Below are 13,621 nucleotides of genomic sequence, written 5' to 3'. Positions count from 1 at the left end.
GTGGGTGCTGGGCCTTGGGGGACATGAATGAGGAAGGACTTGGTGAGGACAAAGGTGGAATGGAGACCAAGATGGCGCCCAAGAGGGAAGAGGAGCAGGCAGAAAGGAATCAGAAGACAAGGAGATGGAGGGTCTTGGGAGCTGAATGGGTTCAGAGAGCCAAGGGGATGGAAGTTCCCTGCAGCCAGAGATGGATGCAGCAGGAGGCTAGCAGAAAGGGAGGAGGTTCTTTCTGAAGATTGGCAGGGTTTCTGCCACACCAAGTTGCTCCTTCAGGGTACATCCAGCTCTGCCTTCTGCCTGTGGGCTCTGAGGCTTTGCAGCCCCCATGCAGGTCATGGGCGGGTCTACTTTCTGCAAGATTTCCAGGATGGTCTCTCCTGCTAGCAGACCGGAAGTCCAGTCTTATGCCAGTCCAGTCTCCCCACCTTCATTTAAGCTCCACCCTGGGATGTCACCCTCTGTCCATTGGGAATCTCCTAGGCCCTGCTTCCCAAGAGAATTCCTTAAGGAGAAGGTCCATTGTTCGCTTGTCTTCTCTTTTCCAGGTAGGAGGAGGTGCCCTTTGACCTTTTCTGGGTGGAGCCTGAGTTTTGACTCAGGCTGGTCTGGGTTTGAGCCCCAGCTTGTCTTGCCTTTCACGTAGCCTCTCTGAGCTCAGTTTTATAGCCTGCAAGATGGGCATGACTCTAATCCCACAGGGATGTTGTAGGGAATAGGTAGAATTATGTGTGTGAGATACTTATCATGGTGCCTGGCACACAGGAAGTGTTCAATAAATGGTAGCATTTGTAGCCTCTGCTGTAGATTTGCTTATAGCTTCTCCATTCCCGTTCACATCCTTTCCATCCCTTCATGTCCCCTTTCAGGTCCTTTCTGGCCAGAGAACAGAACACTGAAATAATTCAGTCAGAACCAGAGGAACTCCATTCCTTGATCCCAGCCTGGCTTCTGCTTGGCTTCTGAAGGGAGCCAGTTGGGTCTTGCTCACCAGTGGGTCCATAGTGGGCACTCTGCGAATGCTTGATGAGTGAACGAATCACGTAGGTCAGTGGTTCTTTCACCCATTTAGAAACAGAATCCTTTGGCCAAATGAAATCTTATGGGATGCCCCAATGAATGAAACAGAGAAGGGTACAGCGCTGGCTGGCCGGGCCACCGCTCTTGGGTGGCGGTAGGGGGACCCTCAGACCCAGGATGCTGCCACTTCCTATTTAAACTGGGGAAGTGGATTGTAGGGAACAGGGCCCTGGTCTGCCAGGAAACCCCTTCAGACAGTGGTGCTGTGAAGGCTGGGGGCGCTCAAGCACCTCCCAGTCCACTGGGAGTGGCCAGAGTGAGGACCACGGCCCACCTGAAGGATTTCTGGTCGGCTGAGGTTTCACTCTGTCCCCATTCGTGCCTGTTACTGACCCTCCAGTCCTGCTTCCAGAAAATTACATGAACTCAGTTCCATTCGGGAAATCTTCCCTGAGCACCTTCTCTGTGCAAGCCCGATGCTAGGTTGGAGGGGAGTGAGGGCAAGTCGGGTCCAGGCCCTCCCATGCTCACCCTGCTGCTTTTCCCCCTGGCACCTTTTCTTCCTCTGTGCATTCTCCACACCAGATGGCAGAATGACCTTTTAGAAATGCAGGTCTGGTCTTGTTGCCTCTCTGCTGAGCCCTCTCAGAGGTTCCCTCCTGTTCTCAGAAAAAGGACCAGATTCTTCATCCTGCTCTTCAAGGCCCTCCTGGGGTGTCCTTTGACCACCTTGGCTTGCCACTGAAAAATTTCCCCTGGCTCCTGCTGCGGTCCCTGCTCCAGGCGTACCGACCCTGTTTCTTGAATGTGTGGGCTTCCTCCAGCCACAGGGCCTTTGCACATGTTGTGCTCACTCTCTGGAGCTCTCTCTCTTCAAAGCTTCCTCCACAGCACATGGACATACCTACTTATCCTTCACCTTTTTGCTTTTTAGGAAAGCCTGCCCCGAGCCTCCCTGAGAACCCTGCTCCTTTCATTCAGCACACTTTTCTAGGATTGTGATGATATGTTCCTTAGTAAGACTACTTGATAAATATGTTTCCCTCTGGACTGTAAGTTCTTGAGAGCCAGGGCCTGTCTACTATTGATCACCCTTGCATACCCAACTTAGTGTCTGACACATAGTAGGTGCTCATAAATGTTGGTCAAGTTGAACAGTTGAGATGCCCCCAGGGCAGGCAGACAAGGCCACAGCTAGGCATAGACGTCTCTGGCAGGGCAGAGTAAGATGAGGGGTTGGGAGAGGCATACCTTGGGCTCAGAGGAGAGACGAGCTCCAAGAAGGGGGACTCACCCTGCACCCAGCGTCCCAGGGAGGCTTCTCGGAAGAGGTGTTCCCAGTGCTCAGGGAGTGGGAAGATTGGAGGGGGGGTATGTGAAAGGGGTTAGTTGGGAAGGGCCCAGGCAGGTGCATTAGGAGGCAGGCAGGATGAGGGGGGTGGACTCTGCTGCTGCAAGAACAGCCTCCAGAGCAGCCTCTTTTTGCTTTGGTTTCCTCATCTGTAAAATGGGCATAAAAATGCAACTTATCCCTTAGGATTGTCATAGGATTGAACAAGTTAATGTATGTAATGTGCTTAGAACTGCCTGACACACAGTCAGTCCCGTGTTTGCTATTATTATGATTATTTGTCCCACAAAAGGAGTTTGGGTTATCTCCTCTCTGTTAGACTTTGACTTAGCTTCCTTCCCCAGAGGAACTGGGTGTGTGTGCCCCGGAACATGCGGGTGCATGCACACGGGGCTATGCACAGCCACGAGCACGATGTGCCTGTAGAAGGGGGCAGCCTTGTGTGGATTGGGGGTCACGTCTTATTCCAGGGAGAAGACTCAGCCATGCCTCTGGTCTAGTAGGAGGATTAGCGTGCTGGGTCTGTGGCCACTTTCACCCAGGGCCTGCCTTGCCCTCTGGCTGATGACCCCAGATCAGGCCTGGATGACCCTCCCCTGGACCTACTCAGGGGTGGTAACAGCAGGGTGCCGAGGTGAAGGCTCAGAGCCCAGCACAGCCCCTCCTAGTGCCGAGGCCTCGGAGTCCCATCTGATACAGGGCAGCCCCTGCCTTTGCCATAGCTCTTTCCCCAGCCCCCACGCCTCTACCCACTGGCCTTCCCTCCCCACCCAGATCTCTCCCTGGGAACCCAGATCCTTGACCCTGAGGACAGGGGCTGGGGCCTGGGCCAGGGCCTGGGAGAGACCCCTGTCCTGTGGAGAGCCTGCAAAAGGGTGACGAACTGGGAGATTATCTCACAGACCGAGGCATGAGTCCTGGCTCTTCCTCCGACCTGGTGGGTCACCTCAGGCAATTTCCTGAGCCTTTCAGAGCCTCAACTTACTTTTCTGTAAAATCGACCTAACAGTGGCCTCTGCCGTCTGGAATCAAGTGAGAGTGCATGCAGTGCCTGACGTACAGAGTCTGGTGGGCAGTGGGTGGGGAAGTGTGCGTAATGGCGAAGGCTCATGAGAGCCTGTGTTGTGCACATACATGTGACATGGCACAGACAGGTAGTGAGGTCTCTATATGTTGGTGTGTACTTGTATATGTTACGATTAAAGGGGTGCTGTGCTGGGGGGGCGGGTAAAAACCTGGATCCCTGGGTTTGCTTCCCAGCCCTGCCACTTTCTAGGTTGATAACCTCTCTTTGTCTCACTTTCCTCATCCGTGAGATAATAATAACAATGATACTCATTGATAAAAACAGTACTACTGACCTCTTCATTCAGCCGGTGAGGACTGAAGGGGTTAATACTCCTGGAGCATTTGCAATAGAGCCTGGAAGAAGATAGAAGCCATGTTAGCTGCTTGTTGGTAAGCTCCCCTAGCCAGATTGTAAGCCCCTTGAGGATCGGGCAGTGTGTGTTTTGCTCACCATGGTGCCCTCATTGTCTTTGTCCAAGGTCTGCATGTAGTAGGTGCCTCATGGCATGTGGATGCAGTAAGCCTGGGGGAACAATGAGGTTGTGTGCATGCGGGTGTCTGTGAAGAGGTGTGTGATGGGGAATGAGCATATGTGTGTACATGTGCATGTGTGTGTGTGCGTGTGCATGCGTGTGTGTGTGCATGTGTGTGTGCGTGCGTGTGTCTGCTCTGGCTGGGGCATCTCCAGTGCTTTCTGCAGCTCGGCTATTTCAGGAAGCCTCCAGTCTCCTCCTCCTTATGTAAATAAACATGACAGATCCCATTGCCTGTACCAGTGGGGGCCGGTGGGGGAGGCTCTGGGAGTGGGTGGGAGCCGGAGGCGGCGGGCAGGGCCAGAGGGGTGTGCTTGCGTGTGCGTGAGTGCGTGTGTGTGCACGCGCACGCGCGTGTGTGTGCGTGTGCATGTGTGTGTGTGTGTGTGGCCGGCCTCGCGGGCAGGCAGCCGTGTGGTGTGCGGGAGGGAGCTGGTGGGGACGCGGGAGGGGCGGGCTCGGCCCTGCCATGCCGGCTGCCGGCCGCGGGGGAGGAGGAGGGGCAGGAGGAGGGGAGCTGGCGGCTAGGGTGGCTTGGTGAGGAGACCAGCCGGCCGAACGAAGGTGGCTGTGCTGCCCGCTGCCAGCGATGGGGGGACAGATCACCCGGAGCACCCTCCACGGTAAGGCCCCAGCTGATGCCAGGGGGTCTGCCCATTCCCAGCCTGGGGACCACCTGGGGAGGCTGGGGCCCGGAGGGGGGAGGCCCTCGGGCGAGGGCATGATCATCCCCCTGTCTACTCCTTGGTGGACTCTGGGGTCACGGGAGGGGTTGTTTCTGGGTGGTTGGCACTGGGGTGGGGGAAAGCAAGGGGGGCTGGGGAAAGCGGGAAGAAGTGGGCTTTCCCTGGTAGCCAGCAGAGGTCAGGCAGCCAAGTCTCCCCACAAAGTCTTGTTGTCCTCTTACGTTCCCCGGGTGCTGACCAGCCCCCACATGGGTTGTGAGGTCCTGGGTGTCCATATCCCCCTCTCCTAGAACCGAAGCAACCATAGTTAGACAGCTGGGGGGACCTGTTTGTAGGTCCTGGAATGCAGGCCACGGAGGTCAGCGCCGTGTTCCATGATGGAGATGTGGAGAGATGTGTGGGCACACGCTTGTGTGCATGAGTGCGTGCGTGTGTGTGTGTCTGTGCTCACAAAGGTGCATTCGAGGTGTCTGTGGGTGTGTACCTGTGTCTGCTTATGCCTCAACATCCAGATGTGCAAGGGACAACCCCCCACGTTGCCTGACTTTGGTTCTCAAAGCGTGCGCTCCGTGGGGGAGGCCAGTGAAATTCTGACCCCTGGGATTTACGTCCACGGTCAGACAGACCGCTGGGCAGGCAGGTGAAGGGGTGGAAGGGAGGAGCACTGAATTGGCTCCCTACTTGCAGAGCTGCTGCCTGCCCGGGCTCCTGGCCCCTCCATCTGCCCGGCTCAGGTGCCGTGGTCTTGGGAGTAACATGGCCGATGTGGCACCAGACCCAGAAGGGAAAGACTTCCCAGGGACTTGTTTTGTCATCGCTGGGCCCCGGAAGCTGGGCTTTCTGTACAAACCGGCTGAGCAGTGTGGGCTGACCTTGGGTAGTCCCTGCCACACTTCCCTGGGTCCCCTGCTCCCCGCTCAGACAGGGCATTAGGAGATGGGGCAGCCTCCATCTGCTGAGTCCAGTGGGTACTAAAGAACCTGGGCGAGGCCCAGGAAGGAGGGAGGGCAGTGGCAGGAGCAATTGGGAAGCTGTGGCGGGGACTGGTGACCAGGTGGCTTCTCCCTTCCAGGCTCTGGACTTTGAGAGAGTGATTTCTAATTAAAAAAGAAAAAGGCAGGAAAGGAGACATGGGAAAAGCAAATCATTGGCTCTCTTAAAAGGAAATAAATTTTGTCCTGGGCCTGGAGGGCTAAGTGACAGATGGAAGCTCCTGGAAGACACATAATCCGGAGCCGAACAGTGGCCTGGGACTTGGCCCGAGACTTGGACTGGGCTGACCTGGGCCTGGCCCTGCGTGTCCATGGGGCGGGGGCTCCTATCAGGGCCCACTGGCCCCAGCAGGGCCTGTTGGCAGAGGGTCTGGAGCAGACTGGCATTTTCCACTGGAAGCAGACTTAGTCAAGCCTGTGGCCTGGGAAGGACAGAGAGGACCTCGGAACAGGCCCAGGATGCAGCACACGATCCTCCAGCTGGTCTGGAGCACGGGCTTCCAAGGGGAGTGAGGACCCTGCGACCACCCGAGACGGCACGTGGCCTGCAAGAGCTCCTGCTCCAGGGTCCATAGACACGTCTTCTAGTGAGGGCAAGTGTCGTCCTGAGCCTTGGTTTTCTCGTCTGTTAATGGGGCTGATGGAGTGCCCTCCTCATAGGACTACCGTGAGGATTACTTGGGGGGATGTGAATAAGGACTGAACATGGGGAGAACCACAAGGGCTTGGAAAAGCATTCTGAGGCCAGGGTCATATTCCCTCCTCCCGCCTGGGACAGCATGAGATTTGGGGTGGGCCGAGAACTCTAGGAGCTGGGCACGGACACTGGCAGGGACATTGGTGCTGCGTGGACATTGGTGAACGCTAATCAAATGCGTCATCTGCTTTGCCCTCCTTCCCTGCCCCGCCCTCAGCCGGGACCACCCTCCATAGGCTGGGCCTCCTGCCAAGCTGGCCCTAGCCCCTGCCTCAATCTACCATCAAGGCGAGTAGGAGAGGGGAGTTGGGGGTTGTGGAGAAGCTGTCTTTGCCTGGGTCACATAGTCCCTTAGCTGGAACCTCTGTGTGCCCGTCCTCACGAGTCCTCCCCACACCCACGGCTGCTCATGCCCACACCCATGCCCTGGCTGCCTCAGTGGCTCTGGTTTTGCGTCTTTCCGGGGTGTGTGTGAGGGGAAGTGGGAGCTATAAGGGTATCGCTCCTTCCTGGTGGTGCTCTCAGCCCACAGGCTGACTCCATGAGAATGCTTACAGAGTTCCCGATTGTGATTTCACTGGGGGCCTTGGGATTTGGGTTTGGTGCACACGGAAGGTTTTGGATTGCTGGGTGACAGAGATGAGAGGGATGTGACAGAGAGTGACCCCAGACTGTTGGTGTGTATAGGGGTGGTTTCTAGCGGGGTGTTTGTGGGCATGTTTTGGCTATTGGTGTTTCTGGTGTCTGCAGATGGTGTACCTGTGTTTGGGCCTCTGTGTGTGTGTACCATGTGATGTGTAGCACGGGATGTGTCTATCTGTCTAATATTTAAGGGATTTCGTGTTATGCCTGCGTTTCTGTGTGTGAGCAGCCACGTTTGTGTTACTTTGTGTGTGGGACGTGTCCTTGTTATTCTGTAGATAGATGTCAGTGTTTCTGCATGAGGTGTGTGTGTGTGTGTGTGTGTGTGTGTGTGTGTGTGTGTGTGTTAGGGCTGGTGGTGAGGAGTCAGGTTCCTCTGGGACCAGCTTGGCAGGAGACCCATGGGAGAAATTAATTCCCATTTGGAAAATGGTTTCGGCAGTTACATGCTTGATATCTTTCATCGGGCAGATTTCCAGAGCTGCTCCCAGTCTTGAGGGCAGGATGGCGGGGCGGGGAGGGTGGGGGTGGAGAGCGCAGAAGGAGGCAGCAGCTACACTGAGAGGCCTCCCCTCCCCGGCCCTCCCCTCTTCTTTCTTTGCCTTCCTCCTTTACCTCCTTCAGTGCTCCCCCACCGGCAAGGATAGGCCCAGGGCTGAGGGATTGACATGCAGATGGCACACACATATTCACTTAGATATAGGTGGCACCCCCAGCTTGATCTCTGGACCAACACACCCTAGATGCTGGGGTGCAGAGACTTGAGAGTTGGTCCTCAGTTCTGTCCTTTCACAGAGGGGTATTCTGTGGCCCGGAAGGGGAAATGGTTGGCTGAGGTCATGGAGCTGGTGGCTCAGGTGGGAAGTCAGGCCTTGCCCCTTCTGCAGCTGGCTCCCCACTTCTCCTTCTCAGGTTCCGTAACAGGCAGGGGGGGGGAAAGGGCGTCCCATGGCCTTATGAGACCTGGGATTAGCACAGAGGGTGCTGCCTGTCTCCTGACGGCAGGTCTGGAGGCTTAGGCCAAGGTGAGCTTGCAGGTATGGTGGCTTAGCTTGATCCGTCTTATTCTCTTAACCCAGCTCTGTGCCTGGCCCCGCAGTGGGCACCCAGTGGATTCTTGGTCCTTGAGTAAGAGGGAGGAGTGAGGGGTAGAGGCCCTGGGTGGCTGGGCCATGTGGCAATTGGAGCTGCAGATGGCCTGGGGGAAGGTGGGATGGAGCTGTCAGGGACAGCTTTGGAGGATGTGATACCTGAGCTGGGCAGTGAAGCCAGGCAAGGCTAGAGAGGAAGGGGATGGTGGGGCAGGTGTTCTTGGTGAGAGTTTGAATCCAGATCCAACTGGCTGTGTGACTTTGGGTCAGTTCCTTCATCTGTACATTGTCCTCTTCTGTACATTGGGGATGGTAAGGTTTACCCTGAAGGATGGTAGAAAGGATTAAGTAAGCTCATGGGTATTAAGTAGACCTTGTGCATAGTAAACACCCTGTAAAACAGATGTGTGTGCTTCTATGAAGGTTTCCATGGAGGCTCCTCCTGTATGTTCATGAGTATGTACACACACGTGCACCTGGCCGCCTCTAGGGACCAAGAGTATCTCTGCCTCCTCCAGCCCTGATGGGTCTTGTGTCCACCATCAGGCACACTCTCTGGTTGTGTGTGTGCACACATGTACACATGCATGGGCATGGATCTGTGTAAGGAAAGCTAAGGGTGATGGTCTGTGTGGTGTATGGATTTATGTGACTGAGCCATGCTCCCCTCCACTCTGCAGTCTCTCAGGCCTGGCCTGGGGACTTTGGGGAGGTGCTGGGAAGACAGGGGCCCAGAGCTGAACCCAGAATAGTTATCACCTGGAATCCCTTTCTGGAATCTTGGGGTAGGACCTGGGAGGGGGAAGAGGAGGGCTGGTCCTCTCCCAGCAGTGAGGCTGTGGGGAGGCACAGCTGTATGCACATCTGGCTGTTGGAAATGTCAGAGATTGGGATGTCACAGAGTGAGTGAGAGCAGGAGGCTCAAGGTGTGGAGATTAACTTGGTCACGAAGGTGCCGATCTTGCCCACTACCCACCATCCTCCTTCACCCAGCTCGTCATCATAGAGTCGTTCAGTCTTCCATGGAGCAGCAAGGCCTGCTGTATGCATAGCCAGGACCCTAGGGGCGATGAGAGCCCTAACATGGCCCCTAACCATGAATCACAAAGGTGGATATATGTGGGGACTGCAGTGGGCATGGAGAACCCAACTAGGGTGGACCATAGGATTCATGTAGCTGAGAGTGGACCTAGCAGGCTGGCCAGCGAGGTGGAGCTCACTGAGGGTGGCTGGACAGTGTGTTACCTGAATTCAGAACCCAGGGCTGCCACTTGCCAGCTATGTGACCTTGGGCAAGTTATTATCTCTCAGAGCCTCTGTTTCCTCATCTATAAAGTGGGACTAACTGATACTGTGTTGTTGCAAAGCACAACTATTGTTGTACAGCAAATTACCCCAAAAGTTAGTGGTTTAAAACAACAAACATTCCATTATCTCAGTTTCTGTGGGTCAGGAATCTTGACACAGTTTAGCTAGGTACCTCCTGCTTAATGTCTCTTGGGAAGTTACAGTCAAGTTGTTGGCTGGGGCTGTGGTCTCATCTGAAGGGTTGTCTGGAGGGGGATCCATATCCAAGCTTACTCACGTGGTTGTTGGCAGTCCTTGGTCCCTTGCCACATGGGCTTCTGCACATGGTTCCCTCACAACATGGCAGCTGGCTTCCCCCCAGAGACAGAAACCCAAGAGAGGCAAGAGAAAGTAACCAAGATGGAGGCTGAAGGTTTTTGATACCCAGTCTTGGGCATGACATCCCATTACTTTAGCTGTATTCCATTCATCCATAGCTAGCTGCTAGGTCTACTCCCTACGCAAAGGGACAGGGTTGCAACAGGGGATGACTGCCAGGAGGGGGGAAGTGGGAATCATTGGGGCCATCTTGGAGGCTGCTTCCTCCAGACACCTGCCTTGCAGGGACTGGGAGGGTGAGGTGAGGTCGCATGTGAAGGACATCTGATGCAGTATTTGATACCAAAGAAAGGATCAACTGTCACGACCTTCCTTTTCTCCTTTTTCCTGCAGGCAAGTGGGGAACAGGTTCTTAGGCACGCGGTGTGGGTGGGATCCTGGCGCTGGGCAATGAAGGAAGCTGTCCTTTTAGTTCCCTCTTTCTCTGATTTCTCCACAGGACACCAGAAAGGGCAAGGCACAGAGTGGGTACTCCCTGGACACTTGCCAGTTGGTCAGTGGATTGAAGAATCGAACAGTGGCAGTTCGTTCAACAACTCATATTGAGCACCTGCTCTGTGCCCCTGAGCTAGGCACTGGGGAAACAGCAGTAAAAAAGACAAGTGTTTCTGCCCCCGGGAGGCTCAGGGTCCATCAGGGAGAAAGACACGAATAACCCTGCAGCCTTTCCTCCCCAGAAAGCTGCACCACAGAGCACAGAAAATGGTCCCATTGACTCTCTTCTCAACCATTCTGGGCGTGGAGAAGACAGATCAGTGCACTGCGTACAGTGGGTAGCACAGGGCCTTTGCACTGAATTCTGTGGAGGAACCAGAGTTGAGAGAGGCTGCTTGGATGCTGGAGGCTCTGTTAGGGGTGTATGGGTGGAGTCCCTGGGGGTCCATAGCAGGGCCCTGAAGCTGGTCTGCGGCCAGAGAAACTTCTGGGAGAAAGCAGGCTTTAAAATCAAGGTCTGAAGGATGGAGTGAAAGGCAGGTACATAGGTGGGAAAGACAGAAGGGTTCCCAGCAGAGAAGTGAGCTTGGACCAAGCCTGGAGGTAAGAGGCACATGAGGGAAGTGGGCCCCTTTAAGGACCCCAAAGAAGGTCACATGTGCCCTGTTTTACTATCATCTCTCTCACTGAAACCCCCTCCCTACCTGCTTTCCCACCCTTCAGACTGGCTCCCATAGTATTTACCCCCGAGAGAGAGTCCTGTTCCATGCATGCATGTAAGCTAGTCTAAATCAGGACTACCTTGGCAATCCAGGATTAGGGTGTTTGGGATAAGATAAAACCGGAGTGTCTGGCTTCCCACTGGGCTGAAAAGAGCTGGTCATTTCCTACAGTGGTGTTTATTGCTTTTATAAGAAAAAATAAGACCTTATGTTGGGATCAGGTGTTCAAGTTTGCAAAATTCTTTCATATCTATGAACTCCCTGGGTCCTCACACAACCGGGAGAGGTGGGCAGGGCAGCTAAGATGACCCTGTTTTACAGAGAAAGAAATCAAGGTCCAGAGAGGTGAAGTGACTTGCCCGAAGTCACACAGCAAGTCTATGGCATGGCCAGGATTTGAACCTAGGGCCTCCTGACTCCAGGGCTCATGCTCTTTGCCCACTCGACGCCCATTGTCCAGAAAGTGAGAAATCCCTCCTCATAGGAGATGCAGACAAGCATGGCAGCACTGGGGGTCGGGGTCACAGACTCAGAGCAAGGCGATCCTGAACACAGTGAGGTTCCGTGTTGAAAGATGGGTGGGACTCGGAGAGGTGGAGGTGGGAAGTGGGGCAGGGAAAGAAGCTATGTGGCGGGGAGGGGCGAATAGCTTGAGCAGAGGTGTGGAGGTACGAGAACACAGATCGATGTCAGTAGCATGAATAATTATTATTGTTATAGAATAAGTATTAATAAGCTAATCATTCTTAATTATTAATGTAATTATTAGCTGTTGTATATAATAATAACAATTATAATAATCATCATTATTATAGCAACCACTTACTGGGTTAGTTTTACATACATCATCTCATTTAATCCTGACAAGAATCCCATGAAGAAGGTCTGCCCTGACCCCCATTTTACAGGTGAGAAAAGCGAGGCTCCAGACGTCTCACAGTTAGTAACAGAGTTCAGATCAGGGCTCTTTACTCTGGCTGGGTAACTACACTTCTGACGACCTGTGTCCTAGTGGCTCTGGGGACAGAATGAAGACCCCGCCTGTTAAGTCACATACAGTTTGGTCATTGTCACTAGTATTGTCTCTTCCTGTCTCTCCTTGGCAGCCCAGCTCAGTCCAGCCTAGGCATTCAGGGCTCTGCCAGGATGGTTCTGGGGCAGAGCTTGGCTGGGGCAGTGGGGAGGTCACTCTGGAGGCTGCATTGTGTCTCGGCGTCTCCCCCTGGGACCCCACTGAGAGGCAGGAATGTGGTCCAGAGCTAGCTGAGGGTCACCTGGAGGGCTGGCCAGGCTGGTGTCTGGCACCTCATAAATGCCCAGGAGGAATGGGCTCTATGGGGGAGTTTCCATTGTGTCAGCAGCAGCCTCGCCTGAGGGGGGGTGCCCCCACTGTGGCTCCCGAGAAGCTTGCAAACCTGTCACTAAAGGAGGCCTCCCCGAGAGCTCTGCTGGAAGCCGGATGGGGAGACTTGGGCTCCATCCAGGACCACTGGCTGCTGAGGGAGTAGCGTCCCAGCGTCTTGAGGCCCTTTGCCGTGGCTATTGGCCCGGCTGGGACTGGCCAGAGCCTCCTCCACGCAGCCTTTCCCCACTATGCTTGCCATCTTGGACTCATGGGGAAAATGGGCTCTAGTATTAGATGCTGAGTAGGGTAGCAGTTGGAAGATGAGGGTTCAAGTCCCAGCTCTGCCACTTGATTGCTGTGTGAGTTCAAGCCAGTTGGTTAACCAGTCTGAATTGTAACTCATCCATAGAATGGAGACCTTAAGGGTCAAAGTGTCTGTTGAAGTGCAGGGAGAGAGCCCTTTTGGATGGTGTAGGGAAGAAACTTTGCCCCCAGCCGCCCCTCTGGCCCTTGATATCAGAGCTGTGCTCAGGTTAATTCTCATTCTGCTTTCTCTCCTCCCTCCCCCCAGACCATAATGCAAGCCGAGGTGGAGCAGGAAGATGGTGGGCAAGGACAGCAGGGGTTGGGGAGGTGGCAAACATCCTGGTGAGGACCACCATGTTGGATGCCTCAGAAGGCACCATTCCTCTTGTAGTCTGTGTGAATGGCGCCCCCTGGAGGCAGGCAAGGAGGGCCTTCGTGGCTTTAAGTGGTGGCCCTGGCCCTTGTTTAAGGAGAAGTGTGGAGGCCAGGCCAGGGCCTTGGGTGGAGGCCGGGAGGATGGGAGCGGGCAGAGCCCAGGCAGGCTTATTTCTTAGGTGGGATTGGCTGGTTGGATGTGGGGTGCTCAATGATTCCACTGGGGCCTGGGAGCATGGGGGGTTGGTGGGCTAGGGTCAGGAGCTGAGCTGGGGGCCTGCCAAGAGGCAGGTGACCATGGTCACTCAAGATACCCAGCAGGCCAGAGAGGGTTTTTACATCATCTCCACAGAGGTGGCTCGGTGGGCGTTGATTACTCAGAGCTGAGTGCAGAGAGAAGGGGCCGAGGACAGCTCTGGGGACAGCCTCGGGAGCCACACTGTGGGCAGGCGGAGGCGGGCACGAGATTTTGCAGGTCCAGGAGTCAGTGAAGGTGCCCTGTAGCTGCCAAAACGCTCCCCTCACACCCGCTTCAGAAGCTTGAGGCTGAGAGTGGCAAGCCCAACCCGGCTTCGGGGTCTCCTGTTAAATGGTCCACCTCGTGGGCACTGCTGGCCGTGGGTTGATGGGGGCTGTGGTGGTCAGAGATTCCAGCCTCGCTTTCCTCCATCT

The 13,621-nt window shown here is 54.9% G+C and overlaps 1 protein-coding gene across 2 annotated transcripts in view; it reads left to right on the top strand.

Annotated features, from left to right (window-relative positions):
• NEURL1 (neuralized E3 ubiquitin protein ligase 1) overlaps positions 1-13,621 on the top strand; it is a 76,434-nt gene that overhangs the window by 38,860 nt on the left and 23,953 nt on the right. The window contains exon 1 of one of the 2 annotated variants that reach the window (XM_081822835.1): positions 4,466-4,595. The exons of the other annotated variant lie outside the window; for it this stretch is intronic. Coding sequence (XP_081678961.1) covers positions 4,562-4,595 — 34 coding nt within the window. The 5' untranslated portion in view covers positions 4,466-4,561. Of the gene's footprint in view, positions 1-4,465; positions 4,596-13,621 lie in introns of those variants that run through there. 2 annotated transcript variants of the gene reach the window in all.

Source organism: Leptonychotes weddellii, chromosome 6 (assembly GCF_054177405.1).
Source record: "Leptonychotes weddellii isolate Sample4059 chromosome 6, ASM5417740v2, whole genome shotgun sequence".
NCBI classification, from domain to species: Eukaryota; Metazoa; Chordata; class Mammalia; order Carnivora; family Phocidae; genus Leptonychotes; species Leptonychotes weddellii.
The sequence above is the reverse complement of the archived record's forward strand: the minus strand, read 5'-3'. Positions and strand labels throughout refer to the sequence as shown.